Source organism: Hypoxylon trugodes (assembly GCF_022578975.1).
Source record: "Hypoxylon trugodes strain CBS 135444 unplaced genomic scaffold F4822scaffold_2, whole genome shotgun sequence".
NCBI lineage: Eukaryota > Fungi > Ascomycota > Sordariomycetes > Xylariales > Hypoxylaceae > Hypoxylon > Hypoxylon trugodes.
The window spans coordinates 2341398-2366631 of NW_026250017.1; the positions used below are offsets into that span (position 1 = coordinate 2341398).

Here is a 25234-nt window from a genome sequence, read left to right on the forward strand (position 1 = left end):
AGCCAATATATTATGAAGCCACTTCCAGACTACCTTCCCTATGTAACATGTACCTAGGTATTCAGTAGGTAGACTTGTGTCTCCGTTCCGTGGAAGTCTTTTCACAGTCAGGCCTTGCGACCCCCGAGGGAGCCGATCACGATATTTTTCCCCCTCTTCGTTTCTTCACTTCATCAACGCGCTGCCACTTTGAACCACGCCACCCATTCTGAATACATGTCTACCACCATGGATCTGATCCATATGACTACAGAATTTAAGCCGTCATCGTCTTGTCTCGTAGATATCTATTACGCTACCTACCCAAATTTGACATGCCAAGACCCGAAGGGCAGCTTCACCCAATGCCGGTATTTTCACCTCGGCCCGACGATGAGTACTTCGGATTGCTTTCCTACAGGCTGGAGTCCCTCCTCCGGAGCTTTTATCTCCTCCAATGCATGCCCTGAAGGCTACGCGGTAGCATGTTCCTCTGGAGGCCTGTCGGAGACTAAGGCGACATGTTGTCCTGTGTTAGCAACCCGTACATCCTGCACTTACCACGAGAAAGCAAAACTCCATAACATCCTAGAACGCTGCTAATGGGTAATATTTTACAGTGGTTATACGTGTCGAACGAATTCCGACCTTGTATGGTATACAACCGACCTCTGCTACAGCATGATAATATCTGTGCAGTACGTATACACAACCTCGACGCCTGGGAAAGGCCCCGAGACCTCGACGACAACCGGAGATGGGTCAGGGGCTCTTAATGCGTATGGGATCGTGATCAGGTATTTGTCGCTTAGCATGGCGTCAATCACATCGTCATCCAGCACCACGACTCCCGAACCAACCACCAACGTAGGTACAAGCTCAAGTGGCCTGTCGGGAGGAGCGATAGCCGGCATTGTCATCGGCTGTGTAGCAGCTGCTGCCCTAGTCTTCATTGCAGCTTTCCTGGTGCGTAAGCGCGGGGAGATACAAAGAGAGAGCAGGGCATCGATTGTGTCCGAGCCGAAGACGCCAGCGCCCGAAACTACGGACGGTAATGTTGGGACTGTCTTGAGCCCGGAGCAACAGCAGTTACAAACCCCTGCGGAACAACACGAGTTATCAGAAATGTCCAGGATGCTAGAGCTAGAATAAAAAGTATATCCAAACATGATTATTTAGTTGGATATAGAGGTACGGAAATTGTTTTCTTGGTTCTTTGCTACACTGCCAGCGCTGAGCCACCGTCGCGTCATTTATGTAAATCATGTCTTAGGGGATTGAATTCATGTAACGTTTGCCTTATTACCAAATATCTAATCTGCAAAACTAATATATACTATCTACCGATACATCTATTTCATTTTTATATACCTTAAGTTACGTCGTAGCCAATGAGAAGGTTGAAATACAAATCTAATTTGTACCAGGTATATCCCCTATACTTCTCACTGCCCGGTTAGAACTCACTTGTTGAATCATCAATTCCACGAAACGTTATGGATGACACCAACGATATATATAGGCTGTATGCATGTGTACCTAGGTAGGTAGTCTAACTTCAAACTAATAATTATTTCAAATAAAAAATACAAGTTGCCCAGCTTACCTCCGGTCCACTATTAGGGAAGTGGGTTTGCGTCCAGACCCGAGCAACCTTCCCCATTGATTATAGTATAACGTAAAATCTATAATTCATGAGTAGTGAATATGACATAAAGGAACCAACCATTACGATCGGCTCTATTAAATCGGGCTTGCCACGTCTGGTTTTCTTTTAACACTGATTTGAGGTTAGCCCCTATTGGCATCATGCTTTCTCGCTCACCTCCGAAACTCATCAACCTTATGCGCGGATGGCCAGCCCCATCCCTCCTCGCGCCGAATCTATTAACATCAGCCGCACAAAGTGTTCTTTCCAACCCGGCCACTTTCATCCCCGCGCTACAGTATGGCCCCGATCCAGGTTACCAACCATTGCGCGAGGCGTTAGCACAATGGCTTGGGCGACACTTCAATGTGAAACCTGACCCAGAGCGTATCTGCATCTCAGGAGGCGCGAGCCAAAATATCGCATGTATTCTACAGAGTTTCACCGATCCGGAGTATACGAGAGCTATATGGATGATAGCGCCATGTTATCATCTTGCCTTTGACATATTCAAAGATGCTGGGTTCGCAGGGCGACTGAGAGCCTTTCCGGAGGATGATGAAGGAGTTGATCTGAAGGCGCTTGAAGAGGGGATTCGAAAATTGAATGAGGAAGAGGAAGAGAAAGATAAACCGCCAGGGAGAGTAAGTTCAAAGCTATGGAAGTATGGTTCAGTTGAGCGGATTTAAACTGACACTTTCACAGACATACAAAGACCCCGGAAAGCACCGAAAACATTATCGGCATATCATCTACGTGGTTCCTACATGCGCCAATCCCTCAGGTAAAACAATGTCTCTCCGACGGCGCCGTGGTCTTGTTGAACTTGCAAGAAAATACGACGCACTCATCATCTGCGACGATGTCTACGATTTCTTACAGTGGCCCTTGGATGGAAACCTCACTCCTCCCTCTGAATGGCCCCCTGAGATGAAACTTCCCCGCCTGTGTGACGTCGACCTTGCCATGGGCCAAGCTAAGGATGATCCTCATGGTTTTGGTTACGCTGTCAGTAATGGGACATTCAGCAAGATGGTCGGTCCCGGAATTCGCACCGGGTGGGTAGAAGGCTCACCATCCTTTGCTTTCGGCCTGGCGCAGACGGGATCGACTAAATCCGGTGGTTCACCAAGCCAACTTTGCGCTGCGATGATGTCAAAGTTGGTCCGAAGCGGGGAGCTGGAAGACTATCTTGAGAAATTTGTACGACCGGCGTTGCAGAGGAGGCATAAGATTATGGTAGATGCTATTCATAAGTATCTAACACCTCACGGTTTACGATTTCATGAAACGGGGTTACTAGGCACGGATGCGTGTGGTGGATACTTCATATGGCTGACGCTTGAGGAAGGTATCTCGGCTAGAGTGGTAGCAGACGCCGCCCTACGAGAGGAGAATTTGATTGTTGCAAGTGGAGACATTTTTGAGGTTCCTGGTAACGAGGAAAGCTTCAATTTTGACTATGCGATTAGGCTTACGTTTTCCTGGGAGTCCGAAGAAGATTTGTTGGAGGGTGTAAGGAGATTAGGGGCTGTCATCGAGAGGGTCAAGCAGGACCCAGCCCGATATCAGGAATTAGCCCGCCAGGGACGCGACGACAACTTAATAGATAATAGTAAATAAAATGTCGGTTGAGAAGTCAGTTTTTAATTTTGTATCGACTTACAATATACTAACACGACCCTTTCAAGCTTAGTATTGTGCCTTATCGGGTAGTCTCCGACCTAAATAACCGACGCGGTTTTAGTGTCTCTTGGGATATATCTCGAATTGGTATCTCCACTGGGACTTATTTGGTCTAAAGATAAGCGATCAGCAGTTCCTCGCTTGTCCTTTTGCGGAGGAACCCTGCGAGAGAGGGGTCGTCGGCTTGGTCCGAAATGGCATGTAATATACTATTAGTGGCCTTATCAGGTAAGTTCTCACCTATTTGAAGTTATATTCAAGAAAATCAGCCAACTTCTTGTTTTTTATACCAAAAAACTCTGATTGTCGTTCATCTCTTGTAAATGCCAAAGTTACCCCTATTCTCAATTAACCCCTGAAAATAGCCTTACGTTTCACAAGAACCACGCCAAAAATGGTCCAGAGGATTTCAAGAGAGGCTGGACTCCAGGCCTTCATTGATGCTGTAGAAAAGGATGGATGTGTTATTATCAAGGACTTTACTGATTTGGAGTCTCTGGCCGACGCCCAAAAGGAGGTCCAACCCTACCTAGATGCTTCGATTGCGGAGAGTGGAAGCAAGGTTGGAGCTCTCAATGGCGGAACAGCGACCTGTACACGATTAGTCGGTAGAAGCAAGACCGCTCGTGAGAAATTCTTCTCGGACCCTTTATACCAGGTAAATCATGGCCGATAAAGCGTCTATTCACTCCTCAAGAATTTTTCGGACTTCTCCGATGGATATATGAACTGACGCTGTTGGGAATAGGATCTCGCCGAACACTTTATTGGCATTGAGTCGAAGACATGGTACGGAGAAGAGGCTGAAATCAACAAATCTCACCCCTTACTTTCTATTTCTATAACCATGGACTCTCGCCCGGGTTGCAAGCCGCAGCGATTACACAGGGATGACAAGAACCATCACGCGTGGCATACTAAGACCGACAAGTACGAAAAGGGTCGGGATATGCTACTAGGTCTATTTGTACCGGCATGCGACACATTCAAAGCCAACGGCGCGACGAGAATCGTGCCTGGATCGCATTTGTGGGGCGACGACAAGCCCGATTTTGGTCCCAATGGTGATAAGGGCGTAATTGATGCTGAGCTGAAGAAGACGGAGGCCTTCGTTATGCTCGGAAGTCTATTCCACGGCGCCGGTCACTATACCATGCCCACCGGAAGTCGGACCGTGCACATCTTTTTCATGTGTTCCGGTGTTCATCGTCAGGAGGTACGTTACACATGGCTTTCGGCTTATGGATTTCGTTTACTAACTATCGTGCAAAGGAAATTCCGTACCTAAGTTACCCGATAGAGGATGTGAAGACCTATTCGAAGCTTGTACAGAACCGACTGGGTTGGAAGCAGTCGGAGCCGAATCTGGGTTGGGTCGACCTAAAATCTCCTGAATATTTGTTAGCATAAATGCTTGTATTTCGCGGTACCAAAAGTTAAAATTATAGTAAAATAGGTAAACTTATATATATAAAACTCGGCATCTAAATGAGCTAGGCGCTGATACACTTGCGTAAATAATCAAGTCTCCAGCGGGATATAGAATTCAGAGACCGGTAGGACGGAAGTTGATAATATAAATTGTGGGTGGGATGGCAATTTATCTATTGTGTTAGCTCTTATTATGAGTGTTCTGTAGACTATTCCCTTCACTTTATCCTCTATGTAAAATCAAGACTTCTTAACCATACCCCACAGTCGCGTCCTCAAAGAAGGCGACACGTCTTCCGGCTTCTCGTCCGCCTTTAACTCATCTAATCCGGTCGAAAGATCAACCTCCTTCAATGGAATAAACCAAGGATCGGATCTTCCCACAGTAAATCTGTGGCCAAGGTAAAGACAGAAGAAGATCGGAATGCCGATATAGGCACTTAGGAAGGAAGAAACCGACCACGAGCCTGGCAGAAAGACGTCAAAACCATTGATCAGGCAAAGTGCTGTAAAAGCAATGATACAGAAGTATGAAGCCCAAGGTTGGAAAAGTGCCTTGAAAGGAAGCTCCTTCTCGTCCAGACCTTGCGCGGCAAAGGCTTTTTGGAATCGTACGTTCGTCTAAGATACTTGTGTTAGATATTGAATTAAAAATTCCGATCGGAAAAGTCCGCTTGACTTACAATTGCGCAAGAAACCCAAGAGATGAAAGCTGCCGTGTTCACTAGGTTGACTAGCCAATCGAAAACCACTCCTGACTTCGAGTTGACGTTGAGATACGCCAGTAACGAAAACAGTGAGGAGCCTATTACGGCCACATACGGAACACCTTTCTTAGTGCACCTAGAGAAAATCTTCGGCGCATCCCCATTAATGGACATAGAGTAAAGTGATCGGCTCGATTGGTAAATGAATGCGTTGGCGGCGGACCAGGCCGATGTGAGAATCACCGCGTTGACGACGCTGTCGAGTCCCTGGATACCGGCTCTCTTAATACCGAGAACGAACGGAGATGAACCAGCGCCTTGGCCACCGCTGCTTAGACCCGGGTCGTTCGAAGGGCAGATGACGCCGATTGCGATGACGGAGCCGACGTAAAAGATGAGGATACGCATAACGAAGCTTTTCGCGGCCCTCGGCAAATTACGACGCGGCGATTTCATTTCACCACTGCAGAAAACAAGCATCTCCGGCGCAAAAGAGAACTGGTTTCTATATTTAGCTCAAATATTTCTCAACAATAGATAGAATAAACCTACCGGTAGCAAAGCCGAAATTAGTGTGCTCCAAAAGCTAACCGCCAATCCGCTAGGACCTTCGAGGATATAATGATTAACCGCACCGGGATCATTCCAATAATGAAATCCAAGTCGGGGATTGCCCGGACCGCCCCACCAGAACAGGATGAAAGAGAGCATGAGCAATCCGATAATCGTGATGACTTTAAGCGATGCGAACCAGAACTCCGTTTCGCCGTAGACGGAAACAGGAAGTAGGTTCAGTCCTACGACAACCACAAGCATAATCGTAATCCATACCGCTGGATTAATCGGCGGATTCCAGAATTCGATCACGAGAGATGATGCCGTAAGTTCGTAAGGGACGAATATTCCCTAGGGAAGTGTTAGCGCACCGTGGGTGAGAAAGACACCAGATTGTCACAGATTCAACTTACGAATGAGTACCAATAGAACCATCCCATTGACCATCCAAGAGAGTTGGAAACATAGCGAGATGCGAAATAGCTGGGAGTGGCTCCTTTCACCGGCCTAAAAGGGGGTTAGCGAGGGGCCAGGTTCTCGGAGTTTACAAGAAACTCACAAGTACGAAGCTGTCTGGGTAATGGCAGCGACGATGAGGAGGACAAGGCCGGACATAAGTATATAAGTTAATAGGAGGAAACCCGGTCCTCCTTTGGCGAGAGTGCGTCCGCTACCGACGAATAGAGCCGTGCCGATAGTACCACCCAGCGCGATGAGTTGCGCATGTCGGGATTTTAGACCGCGTTTTGTACCTCGTGTTGCTTCGGAAACTTCCACTTCGATGCTTTCCCCGTCGCCATTTTGAGCAACATCTTGTACCACGCTTTTCTCAGCCATTTTTCCGTCGGGAGGCTGTGTTACAGACATGTTCGGCAACAACTCCGATCAACAGAATTGAAAGGTGCGTGTCAGAACTATATGAATCCAAGTTGAAAGAGAGGAAAGCCATGTTTTGGATAATGCTCTTGGGTAGGTAGTATAGTTTAGTCAACTATGGCCTAGTCGGCTCTCCTTCAGGGGTCCCATGTGGGAAGAGATAAGGTGCCGTGGCGAACTACCACCCCGACCCTCGCAGTTGGTAACTGTTCGGATATCTCCGCCGTTCTGGATGTTGAGGCTAGTTTCTAATATACCGGTGTAATCAATTCGCATCTTGAATTAACTACTCTTGGTATATAGTGAAAGGGTATCTTATGAGTAATCCAGCTTAGAAACGCGCGATGATAGGTCGCGGTAACAGATAAGAATATAATAAGTTTCTTCAATAGTCTCGGTTTAGACCAACTTGGTAAGTTGATCTAGATGCTGAAGAAGCTAGGGTGCGGAGGTCGTTTATCAACTGTCCCCGCTAAACGCAACCAAGCAACGTACCCCCTGGCTAGTACCTGGGAAGATAGTAGATCGAATGAAATGATATGAATTAATAAAGAGCTGAACCGATCTAGAGGCGCTCTATTGCACTGGGTGGATAATAGATATATAATGAGGCTGATTGATCGGTCGACGGGGAAGGCTAAGTTGAGTCGACGTATAGTATCAGACGAAAAATCGTAGGTCGAGAACCTATAAGTCTATAATCTAGCTGTTGTGAAGTGAACCTCCAGTGCAGGTGTCAGTGCTGGTTTTGGGGCTGATCAATTGGCCGTTGGGTTGCTTTACCAATGGTTGTAGCGGTTGTTTTAGTGGTTGTTGGCTGCTAAAAGCGCCCTGGGTAGCCTATCAACCTTTCCTGGGAGACATTGCGAATGCTGTATTGCGCCCTACGGCAGGCACTTTCCTTTGCAGTGCTGTGGTGGCAATTAGTGATAGCCCTTCAGCTACCTAGGTGTTGAGTCCAGAGAAGAAGCAAAGGTGCCAAGGCAGACGTTGATAGCGATGTGGGATTCAAAAGACTGGATTGTTGGAATGCACTAGCTAAAGCTCTAGAATTGTCCTTCGACGTAGTCCACAACAATGATTTTTTCTACATGACGACCGATGAAAGCCTTGTATTTTTGGTGAGATGGATCTGTGTCTACGTAATAATCGCGGTCCTTCAGTGATTCGAACTCTAGGACGAAGGCGTGAGAGATGCCACCCTATATGTGAGATCGGTTAGTGAACCGACAACCCCGCACATTAGCAGTAATTGTACCTGTAATCCTTCCTTTGAGTTGTCTTTGCCGCCAGAAAGGGTCTTGATGTATGGTTTCTGCGACGTAGGATGTACGCAGCTATCTTTCAAGTCAAAGAAGCGCAGGGAAGACTATTCAATTTAAGAGATTAGTATGAGTCCCCCTCCGGAATTGAAGTGGGGTTAACAGACCTCCTTCACGGCTTCAGCGCTGACGTCAGCCTTGAATTGAAACAGAACTAAATGCTTCACGGTCATGTTGTCGAGTGAAGAAGGAGAGAAGAATAAAGCAACTACGTTCAAGTATCGGAATAAGAAGAAGAATATAACGGAAGAGATAATGAAGGTGGTTCGGGAACGGATCTTGAACGCAGCGGGTAGATTCATGTTGGTTTTATAATCTGCGACAATGCGCCTCTCTCTATCAGCAAATAAACAGATAAAATAATAAGTTTCGATGTTGCATTTTGATTATTCATCTAATGGAATATCTGATACTGTTTTGCTGCATTCAGGACTTAATATTTAATAATCATTTCCTGCCGAGATGACCTTTCCAACCCTACCTACTTCTCCTGTGCCGAGGCCGATAGCCTTTTGGATTTTTATTTCTCATCACCTACGCCAGCGCCGGTATGGTTGCTTACTGAAACGACATCCGGGTCTGTACGACCTGCAGCGCGACCTGGACCAGGCTGAGCAATATACCAATGCCGCCGAATATTGCAATGAGCCAAAACGTCCACCATTGTAGCTTGGCTCTCCTATCACGCCGTCCTACTAAGACTTCCCTCGTGTGCAGGCTTTCCACGCGCCACCATGTGCCAAAGAATACCAAATATATATATACTTGGATCTCTAACGTATAAAAATCTCTATAGTAGCCAATGCCTCAACGCTTTTCTACCGCAAAGTCAATGGCGTTGAGAACGAACAAGCTAACGTCTCCAATTAACACTTGCAAATCCTCCAGAAAGAATCTTGAGATTATTCCAATTATATTCTTCTAACCAAGTGAATTTTTTTTACGATGGCCAACTATGAACTAAGTTAAACATCTGAAGGCATATTTTCGGAGTTGCTCCGAAATATTGTAGATTATCGGAATTGCCGACGGATGCGGGGCCGATCCGACAATTCTCATCGGAGTTTGGTCCGAAAATCTGTGAGCATCGGAACGATCCGATATGAAGTTACAAAACAAATTCAATTCAACTCATCACTCCCCTTAGAATGACTAATCCGTACAAATTTCTACTCAATGGCATGCGACTTTTAACGCTCAATTTGTTGTTTGTCTTGCATCACTACCACGCCAGGTAATGTCATCATCCACTAAATCAATTACAACATAGTTGCGTCAAGATTCCAACTTCTTGACCAGCTTATTAAATGTTAGCCAATTTCGGCCAAATAGCTATTCATTATGAGCAGGTCAACTCAAGTGTTAATAGAACATCAACTACCAAAAATAAAGTTAACTATCAACCATAGTAATATACCTAAGTTAAGGCATTAGCAACTATTCTACTCCGAATTTACAAAGAACCTCCTAAGTGCCAAGGCCTATTGGCGATATCTGCAAGTAATTACTCTATTAATCATTCAGCTGAATTTAAACTGTACACTATGGCACCGAATCCAGATATCAGCCAAATCACACGAATTGGAATCGTGGGAGCAGGAAACATGGGCACGATGATGTCCTTCGGCTTCTCCGAGCACGGTCTCGACGTGTCGATATGGGACGTATCAGAGAAGAACGTCAACCAGGCGCGCGAAATGGCGGAGCAGACCAAGACTCTAAAAGGCAAGATTGATCATTTTAAGGACATCCACGAGTTTACCAAAAGCTTAAACTCTCAACCGCGGAAAGTATTCATATTTTCCATCACCCATGGCCGGCCCGCAGACTCCGTGTTGGAGAAGATTAAGGATGATCTGAAGGCTGGTGATATCATTCTTGACGGTGGGAATGAGAATTATCGCAACACCGAGAGGCGACAGAAGGAGTTGGAGTCGAAGGGTGTTAAATGGATTGGTATGGGGGTTAGTGGTGGTTACCAGTCGGCTAGACGTGGTCCGAGTATGTCGCCGGGAGGAGATCGCGATGCGGTTGAGTTCGTACTCCCGCTGCTTGAGAAGTTCTCGGCGAAATCTGCGAGGGATGGGAAACCGTGTGTTCAGTATATGGGTAAGTGCGAATGTTACCGCCGAGACGTCTTTCTGTTCGGAACTAAGCATCACACTCACAGGCCCTCGCGGAGCCGGTCACTACGTAAAAATGGTTCATAACGGGATCGAGAACGGCATGCTCTCGGCTGTCTGTGAGGCATGGAACTTCTTACACAAGTCTCTTGGGCTATCCAATGATGAGATTGGCAAGATCTTCGAGAAGTGGAATTCAGAAGGAGAGTTGAGGAACACCTACTTGATCCAGATCGGTTCGGAGATATGTCAGAAGAAAAAGACACCGCAAGGCGACCAACATGGAGAGGGGAAGGGCGAGAATGGCTACGTTTTAGACGATGTGCTGGATAAGGTAGTGCAGGATGATGATAGTTCGGAGGGTACTCTATTCTGGACGGTAATGGAAGCAGCCAATCGTCACGTTTCGGCACCCACGATCGCGACCGGCCACTTCTTCCGTGTTGCTAGCGGAAACCGAGCACAGAGGTTGAAGGTTGCGGAAAACCTCAACATCCCGAAACCGCAACTAGCAGAGGTAAAAGATAAGGACAGCTTAATCGAGAGTCTACGTCGGGCAGTTTACGCATCCTTCCTCTGCTCATTTTGCCAGGGGCTTGAGCTCATCGCGCGAGCTTCGAAGGACGAAGGATGGGGCGTCAATCTAGGTAAATGCATTCAGATCTGGAGAGCAGGATGCATCATCCAGGAAGACTACATCGCAGACATGCTTGAGCCAATTCTACTGAATACGAAGGAGCCCATTATGAACATTAAGCTCATTGACGAGGTCGCGGCCGATCTACACAAGAACTTCGATGCACTAAAGCAAATCACGCTGAAAGCTGTTGAATTGGACAACTACATTCCGGCTATAAGTGCCAGCTTGGAATACCTCAAGTATGTCGGCGGAGGCATGTTGGCGACACAGTTCATGGAGGCAGAGATGGATTTCTTTGGCGCGCATGCTTACGATAGGCCTAATGTGAGAGGAGAGGACCCGGGGAAACCGGCGAAGGGCGCACATCATTACGAATGGCGACCTGCTTAAGTTATAAGCAAACCACCATGAAACAATTCTACGAAGCTATGATAGGCAATTCTACGAGATTGAAATATCTTATGGGGTTAATGGGAAGCAATAGGCACATCCAAAGCTGCCTAGGAGTTAATACTAAAAAGGGGCAATATGTTCTCTTAGAATACTCGAGTGTGTTTGACATTGATCGTTAATAAGGTCGTAGATTCGCGTCAATAGAATGATAGGTACCTTTTAAAAGCGCGGTAGTTGCAGGACTTCCACATCAAGCGTGTCGTTAGATTCCCTGTAGTAAAATCAACACACACCCTCCACAGCAGTCACAGCAAATTATTGATTTTCATAATGAATAATGATTTCAGCATTTCAATCTGTGTCTCGGGAAGACAACTCATGGGCGGCGTATGCGGGCTGGCGCCTGTTGAGTTGTCACACAGGCAGCTGATGCCTAGGCCCGCCAAGATCGCAACGAAGTTGAAAGAACACTCAACTAACAGCCACCGCAGTTTCATGAATTCCTTGTTCCCGCCAACATGATTTCGCGATGGAAGCATCCAACGCGAAACACCGCCTCGTCCCCGCTACCCCTGGGTGCCTCCAAACCGCGTGGCCCTACTTAATTACTCACCTAGGTATGAGACAGACGTGTGCGTGTGTAGCCTGCCGGTATCCGCTATGGCTCTAGGCGGAGTCGGGTCGTTGGTGACTCATTGCTCATTCACACTACAACACCCCGGGCATCTTGACCGTTGATACTAAAAAAAGACCCCGGCAAAGTACTCATTCACAAATATCGTGGCGGGGAAAAAAGTCCTTTTCGAATGGTCAATTGCGTCACAAGGGGAAAATGAGTTGCTTGACAGAATAACCCTTCAAGCATATGAGCCCCGCCCAGGCAGCAGACTCCGCTCATATTCCGCTATATGGACATAGAATTGCTTTCTCGGTCCATTTTCCGCCGCGGATGAAATTTTTAAGTCGCCGGGTGACGCTATGACAATCACGATGGCTCACCATATCTTGAAATTTGACAGTCAAGAGATCTTCCCCGCAGACACCATATCCTATAGATCTATCAAACAATCTAATTAGCGAAGCGCCTGGCCATAAGCGCGTCAGCTTAACCGTGAGCAAGCTGTAATACCCACCTCAAGCCGAGCGAGGTAGTTTCTTCCTCTCACGTGCTGGGCAGATAGGTATGTCCACCACAGGTATGTATGCACCCAACTCGATGTTGGGGGCCAAAACATCAGAAGAATAGTGCCGCGGAACAACGGAATCTGGATCTGCCTTGCGGTATACCGGGACAATATCTTTCCCCGCATATCACCGAGATCATGTGGTCTCGCCGACGGCGTATGAAACTATATTGTTCATCGCCATCGCGCCCGGTTGGTTCGTCTGGCGGGGATTCGAGATCAGCTTACAGGCTTCATATGCGCCTCAGCGGAAAATTGCCTGCTTAGTCACCGCCACATATGTCAAAGAAATACACCGATTGTCGGACTTGCGACTGCTGGGCTGAGAAAACAGACTATTGAACCGAGCGGAAGTCCGAGGAATACGGGTAGATTAATTATGCAAGGCTGGGCGGGCGTCGCTGGCTGACAGGCTGAGACGCATCTCGCACCTTAACGCCGATTCCTGCTTACTAGCGCTCTATTCATTAATCATTAAACGCCTTGGCGATTCCGGGTTGGGGTTCGTCAATTGTATGGTGGATTTGGGGGGGCGGAATAGCCTACTTGTTTTTGGATGACGCCAATGAATAATTGTTCAGGGACCTTGCTGGTTGACCTTGGTAGGAAGAGTTTAGCGCCTAGTATGTAAGACTGGCGAGCCTTTCCCCGCCACTAGGACATCCGCTGAGATTTCGCTAACAAACTTACGACTGTCTCGCGATCCCCTACTGTTGAATAGATGACTGCTATTAAACTTGTGCTTTACGCTTCATATTTGGTGGCTTGTTGATAGGCGCTAGGTAATCAATAGGAGACGATAACGAGTTTAATCTCTATATCATAACAACATCATGATATAGTCATGATCACTGTCGTGTTACATACATTGCCGAGGCTAGGTATGTGTATGTACTTTTTGGCATTTGTCGTGATGAGATGCCGCCGCCGCCACGATTCCCACCATCCCCGCAACAATATCTACGTACCTCAGTAGGTACCTAAGTAGTCTCACGGTTCAAAATTGTTAGTAGAATCCTTATGAAGGAATTTTCATGATTCTTAGATGTTTTAGTGAGCCAATCCTAACACCCCTAAAACCGATCGTAATGTAAGATTTTACTGCTGCCTAGGACGTTTTCCAACCTAGGAAGCTATCATCGGATCTACAACCGTATGCATGTCTACAATCCCTAATGCAAGTGAGCACACGGCTTTTACCATAATCGTCCACATGGTCAGACGACTAACAAGCGGGGGATTCGAAACAATCATGATGAGAACTTCGCAGTGATGGAGTTTTCTCGCTATTTCTACGCATGGTATTTTACGAACAGAATGTTTCTAGAATAGAGAAAGACCCAAGTCAAGTCTCGTGCTATACGGAAGTCAACCCCAACATTCCCATAGAAGGATTTTCGAGATGCTTCAAGTAGAGAAGGTACTTATCCAAATTGGGTACATGAAGCTGCCTATCGAAACGGATAGTAGCTGAATAAATGCCGGTTGAGAGGTCATTTACGCATAGTCGCTGCAGCTTTGATTTGTTACCTCTCCACCGCATTCTGGGTTTGCAATATCAATAGAAGATATCACTAAGCCCGAACTATCCGTATCGATTAAGCGCTGGGCCGTCTGATTTTACGATTTGGTTCTGATAGAACGTTGGTGAGCATTGGGAGGAAATCTCGGTACTGGCTCGTATCGATAGATGACAATACTTGGGTACAATTTAGGTAGTAAAGCAGCAGTCCATGGCGTACGTACTCAGCGACGGAGGTTACCGTGAGCGGATTCTCGAGGGCGAAAAATCAATCCCCGTATTTTCTCATCTAGATCGGCCCCATAATCATGAAAATGTAATCTACCAAATCCATTAATTTGCTATACGGCACGCGTCTAGTGGCCCGAATAGTGAAGATCGAATTGCCCGTGACTCCCGAAGCCTGGTTACGTGCCCTGGTTGGCTGAACGAACTACGAATTTCCGGCTGAGTAAGGTGAATTTTGAGGGTCATTTTGGGGTCCAAGCCTCGCAGAATGACGAGGAAGGCATCAAATTAGAGTTATCTTTCGCGTCTAGTTCTATCGAATTCTGAATTACTAAATAGGTGACGATAGCAGTTGGGATGTATGAGCGAAGACGCGCAAGTACTAGATCCGCGATGATGGCGGTGCTAATATTGATCGAGGCGATTCCTGGTCAAAGCGCAATTTCGATGGGGGTAAACCGACGATGGCGACTACGAAACCAGGAATACCCCATAAGTTGAGACGCTGTCATAACTCATTGACTGAGCCTCTCGGTCTTTCTTGGAGGCGATACAGAAACATATTGCCAGCCAGCACACGAGGGTTTCACATGTTCGTGATGAATATGAAGGATATGTCTCGGAGATTATTCCCATTCTCGTTCTACTATATAGAAATTACATGAGGCAATAATATTGTAGAATTATATTTATTATAAGAGTTTATCTAATAATCTATCTAAACGAGATCAACCCCTCCATAAAGCACGATTGGGGGAACCGTGGATGCCAATGGTGGTAGGCAGTGCACGATATAATTACTCATGCTGACTGATTTTAATTGGATGACGAAGGTCATAACTTTTCCCAAAAGTCGTCTTATGAGGCGGGGCTAAACAATGCCCCCCCCTATTTCTCAATTTGAATTCCCAATAAGAACACGATGTATCGTGACGTCCAATACTATACCCGTTACCGTATGTACACTCCAAAATTGTACACACCATCACGAAGCGGGTCGAGGGTAATATAATGTACGATTGTCTTGTGGTAGCTGAAAAAAGCCTAGACTTAGGTGAGCGCCTCGCATGTGATGTATTGAAATCGGGTATAATAAGTTGAATAGGCAGGCGGTAGGTAGATAGTCATGTTTGTGCCAAAAGATTCAAGTCATCCTGAAAGCAAACATTTTGTCTTAGTCTCGGCGATTTAGAGTGGAGTAGATCACGACTCCATATTGTAGTGTGGTGGAATTGCAAGGTTCATACGGCGAGTCGCCTTCGCTAGATTTGAACTTCAAGAGTGAACACGGGGTGGGGATGATGCAATTCCATATATCTGTGTTGGCGATAAGAGGATAGGAATTAAATAAGAATTAAGAAAAGAAAAAAAAATCTTCTTAGTCGTGGCCAGCATGTACGTATTGCAACCTACTTGTTCTAGAAATTGACGTCCCATGTGGCCGACACGTATCGCGCACCATGAGGGCTAACTGTCAATAAAATACCTATATTCCTACCTGGGTACCTACCGGATGGAATCATCGGGAAGATGCGGAGTCTGCAGTTGCATTATCTTTACCAATGAAAAGTTATAATGATGCATTACTAAAAGCCCGCGCGGTAATTAATGGATTGGTAGAGGTCGGTCTGCCGGAATTATTATCATGAGACTGGAGATACTTATATGCCAAAGTACCTTACTTGAAGTACCTAGGTAAAGAAGGGATAAAAAGAAATTGCTGCTGCAGTGACCGAGGGCTACATAGGGGCCGCGTGAAGGCGTCTCGGATGTGGTCTCATAATTGGGAGCTCAAAGAAATCCCGAGGATCGTGAGGTTCCATGCCACCCGTCCAGTCATCGTCGTCAGCTGGTGTTGGTATCGTGTTCCCAGATTATTTCGTAGAATCTGGGGTTTTTCAGCACGACCTAGGAGAAAATTTTCATCATTTTTCAACGTCAAGCGAGGCACAGTCAGCTAAGTATACGGCTGTCTTACTCCGGCTTCGCGGTGAATCACTACCTAAGTAGATTGAAATCCAACAATCTAGCCTGGTTCGTGACACCACAATCGCGGAATTTCGTAGCCTCCGTTTATCCAAGTGAGCATTTTGCAGAGTTGAGTCATCTCGATTTTGGGCTGTGACTGGTAGCAATTGTCCCTTATTGGTTAGAGTGGCGAAAGGTGTGTGTACCAGTTCTAAAGTATCGGGAAAGAAATTGGTTTCGGATGGCTGGATGGTTCATAATCCCTGCTGTATAATTAATTGTGCGTCGTGGGCGGTGACAATGACTACCCTTCATGTTTACCCTTCCAATTTGAGGTCAAAAGGCCTCCATGGCAGATTTATTGTCCTTAAGAGGCTGTCGTCATTGACGATGATATTGCCAGCCTTCCGATAATGAATGACTGATGCCTTGATGCTGTTGATATCGATGGCTATCAATGTTCATGCGCCCCTTCAGAGCCTAAGCGTATGCCTAAGGATAGCCCAAATGGCTAAGGAGGTTACCCTGCATTGCTGTGGTGGCAATGATAAAGGGATGGGGAGAAATACATCGAGCTATTATGTTGTAACCGTCTGGTCTCAACATGGCTGGTAGGACGGCGAAGATAGAAAATGGTAGCCTCTGTTGAACATTCGAAATTTAAAGTTGTTGTATCTTGTATCTCAGGAATTATGCCATTTCAATCTGGCTGTATTCGACTATTGATGTATCGGTATATTAAAGTAGACTATACTAGTAATAGGGCTTTATATACGCATAAGAGGATATTATAAAAGCTTATCCTTCTATCAATGAGCCAATATACCACAGAGCGCAAATCATCAGGATTTGTGCACCTGTACGGTATAAATCTATGCCAGCTATATGAATAATTTAACCGTCAGAATTAAAGGATTAGTGTAGTGTTGAAGGACGAAAAGGATTTGCTGACATTAGCGTAGATTTCATTCGCTGAGTCATTCTCAACCAAAAATGAAGCAATAACTTCATCCGAAACAGACGTGTAATCAAAGCCACAATTTATCATAGCTCAGTCAAGATACACGTATTTTTTTTTTTTTTTTGAAGACTTAATCGTATTAAGTTGTTGGGTCTCTTTATAAGCATTGCCTTCTAACAAGAGGCAGTTCTAAATTAGAGGCGAGGCGAAGCTTGCGTCGGAGTTATGTGAGCCCGGGGGCGTCTGCATCCCCCTCATCATACCCGTTTGATCACCTTACCGATGTGTATCACTTCTTGAAACCTGGAAACCCTCACCCGAAAGAGGGGAGATATATCGTAGATTTACTATTGAGGGAGCCAATCAGATAGTTGGGCAGCAGGCTAGGGGCAAGTTTGATCTAAATTTGCTGTTGTTATTGACGAAAGTGTCCCAACTTCGATCAATAACAATCGTCCAGGGCGACGCGAGGCTTGCCTAACGCTGCGCCCGACGCAGGATTCTGGCCTGTCGGTGGGGGAATATTGGCCTGCTACGAAAGCACAGGTGGCGGATGACGGATGACTCCTATCCGAAACTGGTAATGTTAGTCAACCGACCTAAAGGCCTGAAGGTCGTTGCGCGAATGTAGCCTCGAATGGGATTCCTAGGTCCGATTTGCGGCAGTCCTTTCGACTCAGCTAGGGAGTCAGAAAATGATGAAACTTCCACAACTGGCAAACAGGTGGCGGTTAACCCACCCTATGGAAATTTCATGGCATTTCCAAGATTCTGTCAGATACCCAGATCCTTTTCAACCTGATCGAAAGCAAGGCTGCGAGGCCGAGCTGAAAATAGCAAAGGGGTTTTGAAAAATAGCTGGAGTTAAAGACGATTGACACTAGGCTGATCAGGAGTCACTTGTTGATGATGTGTATCACTGCTTTTCCCTTAAGGCAATGTGAAGAGGGGAAGAGACCCAATATCCGTACGAATCGCATGAGTATGTAGGCATGTATGCACGCGGTTCTAGAAGTGCCACTGGGGATGAATTCTTGATACGAAACCTCGTGACGGATATATTCATCTGTGAAATTTCTGCAAGACGCTGCATATCGTAGATATCGTTGGACCAGCCTCTTGCCGTCCGAGTGAAAGGAACTGTCTAGATTAGAAGAATATCGTATTTTTGAATTGTAGATAAGTATCAGTTCGACCCCGAAAAGAATCTAGGTGCGGCCCGGAGGTGTGTTACACTGGTAATCCTTGCTTGTTTGCGTGCGCATTGCTACATAACCCTACTGCTGTCGCCCTTCCAGTGGCGATGCCTCCAAGGCTGTTTTTGAAGCAAACTAGTATTGTATTCCTGGGTATTTTTATTCTCGTTTTCATCAAGTACTTCATGTAGGCAATCCATTAGTTGGTAGCCGTTTGTCTGTATTCTCTACTGTTAAACGGGCGTAGTTATTCTTACTAGAAGGCAGCTAGGCAGCCTGCCGACAATTTATGCTGTTGCTAAGTTTTTCATGCAGATGCCCATCTGATAACCGACATTACACAGATACTTTGGTTTGGCTGATTTGTTGGTGGTAGGAATTTTGATTACAAGCTGCATATCGGGGTAGATTGAGAAATGAGAAGTACATCAGATAGGTAGTAGTGTAAAAGAGAGGAAAATTGGAGGAGGGGGGAATAACGAGGATTATTGACGAGAGGACTTAGACGAACAGATGGTTGGATGGGTGGGGTGGCAGGAATGATGACTCTTCAAAACCTTGAATACTTGGAACACTCTGCCATCATTTCCGTCAACAAAGTTCTTAGTCTAAAGTTCCTTCAGTTTTACTACCTAGGTAGTCCTTGGCTTTGCTTGATCTAAAACCTACAACCACTAAGTACCTAGGTAGGTACCCATGTACATCATTTATTCTTTCCAGCGACGCTAACCCGATTGTGATTAGGATAAAATGCTATCCGACAAGGGGTATGCACCAATAAGCAGAAATATACTATTCCCGATTTAGGTAGCGTGGTTGATAGAGTATGTAGTTGCACTAGATATGCAATGCATCACTCTAGCCTTGTTACTGAGTGGCTATAACGTGAATACCATTGGTTCTCCATAGTTATATATATTTGAACCAATTGAAAGGAAGAGCTCATTCATCTACACTAGCCGAAAAGGACCATAGGTGGAGCTGTGTGAACTGGCATTTAATTACTAGGTATCGTGATTGGTCCGAGTTACTCATGGTACTTTCCATGCAGGGTTTATGTATACAGGGTGGATTTGACAATACGTATGTGTACGTAGGTACTTTGAGATGTATTCTCCATTCTCACTGACCGTTATTCTCCTACCCCCCAGAAACACTTGCTGTTCTCTGTATATTCAAAACTCATCGGTGCCCCAAGCGTCAGTGGACTCTCTTGTTTCCCTTTCCTTTATCGAACAAAGCCGTCGCAATGTTCGATTCCAAGATTTAGACCGACGACTAGGCGACTTCTTGAAAGTCTGCTCGAGTATTGTAGAAGATCGATACCCAGCGCATAGCTTTCCATTATACTCATTCTTTCTCCTTTTGGTCCCTTTTCCCATTCTCGCATCTTGTGCAAAAACCACTCTCCTCTCTTCCGTGTGTACTCTCTTGATCACTTCTTCGGTCCGCAGTGGCATTGACTTGCACTCTCCCGACCCGAAAGAAAATATCAAATATTCAAACAAAAAGGATTCCCGAACGAACGACTTATACCCGACGATACAAATATACAAATCAAAATTCTTCATGTCCTAATGACATCTAAAAGTCCTTCAACAATTGCCATTACAACAATTATTATTATTACAATTATTCCCTTCTCTTTTTAACAAATACCCAATATTACGCCCTCTATCTCTCCCCGGATTGCTCATTAAAAAAAGGGAACGGTGTTCACCTCTATTCGACTCATTCATATTACTCTTTTGGCCACCCAACCTAATTGTACTTTTCAATATTTTTCTTTTTAAAAAATACTCTTTTCTTCAATTTCGGCTTACTAAAAAAAGACGAGAAGCTCTCCTCTCAATCCTTTGTTCTTTTGGTTCAATCGCCACTTCCGTTTGGATCTGGACCCATTCCTAGGCTTCCACGCGTGTGACCGTCATTTTTCCCTGCAACGTGCTAGTACAAGGTTGGGGAGTCACTCGGGTCCCCAATTTATACGGTATACGGTCTAAGATTATTCGGGTTCCAGCGTGAGCAAGCACGGTGTTTAGCCACCTAAGCCTATCCATCGTATAATACTTACACGCTACGCGCTATATTATACGCTATCACTATACCTAGGTACGCCGGACTCTTCTTTCAGCACCTACCACCCCCTAAAAGACTCAGCAAAGACCACCTGTACAAACAGCCCACTTAGCGGTAATGATCGGACTTTCTTCGCCACATCATACCAGCAAAAGAGTCATCGAATAGGTACCTAACCTTAGAGGCCACTTTTAGACTTAACGCATTCATACCCTGTCGCTGTCACCACTTCGCCTTCGCCTCCGTTTTAGGCCTCTTCTATCCCTTGGTCTTCGAACACGCGACTCATCCTGTCTCTGTCTCTATTCTAGTTCACAAAAGTCGTCGCCTATTCGCCTCAGGTATAATTATAACCTCAATTTAAAAAGACTATCTACTCCCACCATTCGGTCTTGCAGTACCAACCGCATATATGCGTCCCCCATCGGTCATCGGTAGTAAATAGTGGTTGCAGTTGCGTACCTTGCATAATCGATCTCGTACCTTACCTTAACCTCAAAAACCGTCCATACATACGACTTTATCAATTTCCGCCGAACTATTGATTTTTCTCAATTCGACCAATCCGATACCACCTCGGCGTTTTCGAGTCGCGCCCGACCTCAACCCTCGATTTCTTACTAAATATTCCTATCCGCGACGAACCGCTCTAACCCGCCAAACGCGCGCCGTACCTTCCATCTTTTTAACGTTTCACGCATCACGCACTCTACGCCTTCTCGTTTTATAACATAATCGTGGTCAGGTAGGAGCCCAGCTCGATGCATATCTAGCTGGTGCAACTACTACCACAAATTCTCAACTCTTTGTTTCCTTAGTTGAAACAAATACATCACACAATGCAGTTTGCGATATCATCTATCTTCTCTACTCCAGTCGTCCGTCTTGCTCTGTCCTCCGGTTTGATCGATCTTAAAACCTTGACTAGAGGTATTCGTGTTTAGAACTCACCTTCTATTCATATTTCCTCTGTGACTTTATAACAGCAGATATATGCTGTTGTGAAGTTGAAAAGTCTTACACGAACAGATCTCACAAATCTGTTTCTCGGTTTTTAGCGATCTAATCGGTTGACTCTGCTCGTCGGGCGACTGGAGGTTTTAGTCTTATAGACATCATTTACCTCCCGCTCCACTCAAGATGATGTGCAGCGAATCTGATTCGCTGGATTTCATCACCTCTCGAAATGGCCCCTACAACTCCTCAATAGCTTCTTCCGCCTCATCATCTTCGACCTCGGTTTGGTCTGAAGTATCTTCTCAATCCTCCGATGATACCTCCGTTTCCTTATGCAGCAATTCTGATTCGTCAGAACAATGCGAGTCTTATCCTAACTTTCGAAGGCCTTTGCCGACCCAATCCGATGTTACGTGCCACCCGGTAATAACGAGCGTTTGTTGGTCAGCACAGGTACAAACCCAAGCACCCGAAGTTCCACAAGAACTCCGGCAGAATCCGCGCCGCACCAATAGCGGTGCAACCACTAGGACTGGATGCCCTCCACCTCTGGTTCGTCAAAGCGATCGCAAGGTCAATTTTGTCGATAGCCTCGTCGGTAAGCAATTAACGATATGAACCCCTAACCCCCAAGACGCGCGCTCAACCCACCATCTAGATTCGTCCACCCAGATAGTAGAAGCGATATGGCCGCTGTCCTCCGTCTTCCACCGTCAAGAACTGGGTCACAAGGCCGTGTTACCTCTGCGCACTTTCATCCAGGAAACGTTGCGCAGGTCTCGTACGAGCTATTCCACTTTGCAGGTCGCTTTGTATTACCTGATATTAATCAAGCCTCATGTCCCTAACCACGATTTTACCATGGAGCAACCGGATGATGTCCACGCAAGCCGGGTTCTCCAATGTGGTCGTAGAATGTTTCTAGCGGCCTTAATTTTAGCCTCGAAGTATTTACAAGACCGAAATTACTCGGCAAGAGCCTGGAGCAAGATATCCGGGCTGGCAACACAAGAAATCAATCAAAACGAGATGTCATTCCTGGTCGCAGTGAACTGGAAGTTGCACATCACCGATGACGTTTTTAAACGATGGACGGAAATTGTGCTGAAGCACACACCATCACAACCACCTACCTCTGGATCCGCCTGCTCTCAAATCTCGGAACAGCAAACCCAAGATTGGAGGAATTTAATTCTAAAGCTCGAACCTGAACTTGGGAATATCGAGGACCTTATTCCGCTGAGTCCGTCCATGGCAAAGATTCGGGATTCAACGCCGATTTCACCTATATCGGCCCTTCCTCAGTCGGATTTATCGAGTTATACGTCAAGCGATCCCTCCACACCAAAGACCTACAACATACCTTTCGTCATGGAACCCGCGCCCGCTTCTGCACACACTCCGGGCCGTCTTGCACCAGCTTTAGGTCTACTTCCTACTCCTCGTCTTACACCGCAACCGATTGGATTTAGTACTCCTGCCGCGAGTGCAGCTACATGCCTTCTTAGCGGTAAGGGATCAATGGGTTTCGCGATGGCTCAAGCCGCAAACGTATCTGCTTCGCAAAACTTGGACAGATGGCCTGGATCTATCAGCTCATCACCGTTGAGTTACGTTTCAACGCGCCGTTCTTCACTTGCTAATTCTATTTCAACGGCTTCTTCGCCGGAATCTATGATTTCTGATTCGTCACGTACTTCTCGTTCATCCTCAATCTCCTCAGCCTCGTCACTAGCCAGCGCGCCGTCCACCAAATTGGATGTTCAGGCGCGATGCCGGTATGCGAAGCTTTGTAGTGAAAGGTATGGCTTGAGGCCCATGATCGCTTCAGTACCCGAAGATTACGAAGATAATTGCATCACGTCTTCACCCGAATCTTTCACCGGCACGGTGGGCAAAGATTTGGTACAGATGTCGCTGGAGACACCATTGGCACGAGGATGTGAAATTGACGATGATACGAACGCAGCACGTGCGCTACAAGAGCTTTACAGCTATCATCACCGATTAAACCCACAGCCTCGTTCGTCTTCCAGGCTTGGGGCAAAGCGCAGCCGGCCCTTGTCAATCGATAACTCCCTTCAGGAGAACGTCCGTGAGATGTTAAGCAGTCAATACTGCAGTATCGCTGAGAAAGAACGAGCTGATGCAATAGTTCAAGGCCAGAATTCCATGGATTTGGGGAGCCAGAGGACACCCGTCCAGTCGAACGGAGGCAGGAAGCGTTATTGCTGCTCGACCGACGCTCGCTCGTATATCATTCCAGCAATACACCCCGCTGTGGGCGGTCCTGGTGGGCCGGGCATGTGGGAAGGCATTCTGAATTAGGAGCCACTTAGCGGGCTTCGATACACTACGGAACCGACGACATACAACCCTTGTGACAATATTCAACTATTTCCTTTGTTCTGCAATGGCTGGGGTTTGACGGTTGATACCACATTTGGAAGTCACAATAGTTTATAGAGAACGCCAAACGAAAGGTCAAAGGTATGGGCGCAAAAGCTTATTTTTCTCGATGCATGCATTTTCCAGGATCACAGCATTTCGGAGGCTCGGAGGTGGGTAGTTGCTTGTGTACGAGTGAATAAGGGAGCTGAGTTTATTCTTTATTTGTAATGGTGTTCCGGAGATAATCATAGCTATGTGGAAGAGAAGAATAATGGCTTAGGCAGTGGCATACCAGCAGCAGCAGCAGCAGCAAGAAGCTGCAAAAACGAGGCGACTCGAGTAAGGCAAGCTAGCACTACGTACGTGCCACCTCGAGCCGACCACGCAATTTCATGTTAAGAGGTTTCTGTCTTTATTTGGTCTCAACGGGCCAAAACGACAATTCGTACCCACGAATACGCCGAACGATATATGGCAACTAGTACGAAATTACAGTCGCCTTCTGTCCTTCGACTAAGTAGCTACGAAAGAAGCACACAAAGACATTTATAAATTTTACCTATCTGGCCTGAAAAGGTGTTGCGCGATCGAATATCAAAACCAAGCTTCCCCCGAGTACTACTACAGAAGAAAAAGCCAGTCTACTAGAGAAAGCTCTTGAGAAAGAAGAGACAACCACGCAGATAGTATGAAATTCCTGATATAAGCTTCGAGCTGGGAAGTGGTTTCCAACTGAATGACCTTTTTGTTGAGTGCAAGTTTGCTTTTTCATTCGTCTTGTGAGGCAACACTGGAACATCGTGTACTGACCAAGAAAGAGCTTCAAGTGTGGGCCAACAAGAATAATGCATACAAACACAAGATGTCCATCCGTTCATCCGTCACACGATAGCCATACGTTTTACGTTGGCTATAGGGTAACAAATCAAGATTTTTCCTTTTTTTGCTTTCCCCTTGTTTGCTGATGTGAGGCACGACAAGCAGGCTAGCTAAGTAACCAAAGGTGGTCAGTCAGGCTGGCTAGTTGATGAGTTTTGAAAGGTCGATGTGTGGATCGGCCGGTGAGTCATCGTCGTTGCCATGCAAAAAGGGGACCCTAAAAAATTAATGGGCGAACCAGTTGTGTGTGTTGTTAACTAAGTATTTTAGGTTGCCGAATCAACCAACCAGAACTAAAACTGGGCGACCAACCATTAAATCATTCCCCCCCTTGTCCCCTCCCAATCATCGTTCTAACCAGACACAGCTAATTACCTGTTCAGGCAACCCCCCTAGCGGCAAGATTTAATACTAGCCAATCATATTCCCGGCTACCCACCCAATCGCAGGTAAGTCGCGCCAATATGTAGGTTTTCGAAAGTCCGCCCCGCCGCTCACAAACGAACGGG

At 46.2% G+C, this 25234-nt stretch overlaps 7 protein-coding genes across 7 annotated transcripts; 5 read left to right on the forward strand and 2 right to left on the reverse strand.

Annotated features, from left to right (window-relative positions):
* Positions 1 to 133: 133 nt before the first annotated feature.
* On the forward strand, positions 134 to 1278 carry F4822DRAFT_128927 (uncharacterized protein). The gene is made up of 2 exons (XM_051452674.1): positions 134 to 512; positions 600 to 1278. Exons 1-2 carry the CDS (start codon positions 217 to 219, stop codon positions 1129 to 1131), a joined length of 828 nt encoding a protein of 275 aa, XP_051318190.1. The 5' UTR covers positions 134 to 216; the 3' UTR covers positions 1132 to 1278.
* Positions 1279 to 1552: 274 nt separating this feature from the next.
* F4822DRAFT_128939 (pyridoxal phosphate-dependent transferase) lies at positions 1553 to 3411 on the forward strand. Its single transcript, XM_051452676.1, has 3 exons — positions 1553 to 2271; positions 2333 to 3253; positions 3319 to 3411. Exons 1-2 carry the CDS (start codon positions 1789 to 1791, stop codon positions 3248 to 3250), a joined length of 1401 nt encoding a protein of 466 aa, XP_051318191.1. The 5' UTR covers positions 1553 to 1788; the 3' UTR covers positions 3251 to 3253; positions 3319 to 3411.
* Positions 3412 to 3707: 296 nt separating this feature from the next.
* F4822DRAFT_425628 (uncharacterized protein) lies at positions 3708 to 4723 on the forward strand (the record flags this gene model as incomplete). The annotated part of the gene is made up of 3 exons (XM_051460372.1): positions 3708 to 3971; positions 4062 to 4529; positions 4586 to 4723. The coding sequence occupies 3 exons, from the start codon at positions 3708 to 3710 to the stop codon at positions 4721 to 4723; spliced, it is 870 nt and encodes a 289-aa protein (XP_051318192.1).
* A 69-nt stretch (positions 4724 to 4792) lies between these two features.
* F4822DRAFT_128930 (proline permease PrnB) lies at positions 4793 to 7434 on the reverse strand. The gene is made up of 5 exons (XM_051452675.1): positions 6566 to 7434; positions 6420 to 6513; positions 6004 to 6357; positions 5428 to 5949; positions 4793 to 5365 (listed from the first exon to the last, which is right to left on the reverse strand). Exons 1-5 carry the CDS (start codon positions 6871 to 6873, stop codon positions 4985 to 4987), a joined length of 1659 nt encoding a protein of 552 aa, XP_051318193.1. The 5' UTR covers positions 6874 to 7434; the 3' UTR covers positions 4793 to 4984.
* A 494-nt stretch (positions 7435 to 7928) lies between these two features.
* F4822DRAFT_425630 (uncharacterized protein) lies at positions 7929 to 8506 on the reverse strand (the record flags this gene model as incomplete). Its single annotated transcript, XM_051460373.1, has 3 exons — positions 7929 to 8084; positions 8141 to 8251; positions 8312 to 8506. 3 exons carry the CDS (start codon positions 8504 to 8506, stop codon positions 7929 to 7931), a joined length of 462 nt encoding a protein of 153 aa, XP_051318194.1.
* A 1242-nt stretch (positions 8507 to 9748) lies between these two features.
* F4822DRAFT_425631 (6-phosphogluconate dehydrogenase, decarboxylating) lies at positions 9749 to 11357 on the forward strand (the record flags this gene model as incomplete). Its single annotated transcript, XM_051460374.1, has 2 exons — positions 9749 to 10313; positions 10375 to 11357. 2 exons carry the CDS (start codon positions 9749 to 9751, stop codon positions 11355 to 11357), a joined length of 1548 nt encoding a protein of 515 aa, XP_051318195.1.
* Positions 11358 to 20957: 9600 nt separating this feature from the next.
* On the forward strand, positions 20958 to 24187 carry F4822DRAFT_129081 (uncharacterized protein). The gene is made up of 3 exons (XM_051452678.1): positions 20958 to 22053; positions 22114 to 23945; positions 24131 to 24187. Exons 1-2 carry the CDS (start codon positions 21639 to 21641, stop codon positions 23781 to 23783), a joined length of 2085 nt encoding a protein of 694 aa, XP_051318196.1. The 5' UTR covers positions 20958 to 21638; the 3' UTR covers positions 23784 to 23945; positions 24131 to 24187.
* The last annotated feature ends 1047 nt before the right edge of the window (positions 24188 to 25234 follow it).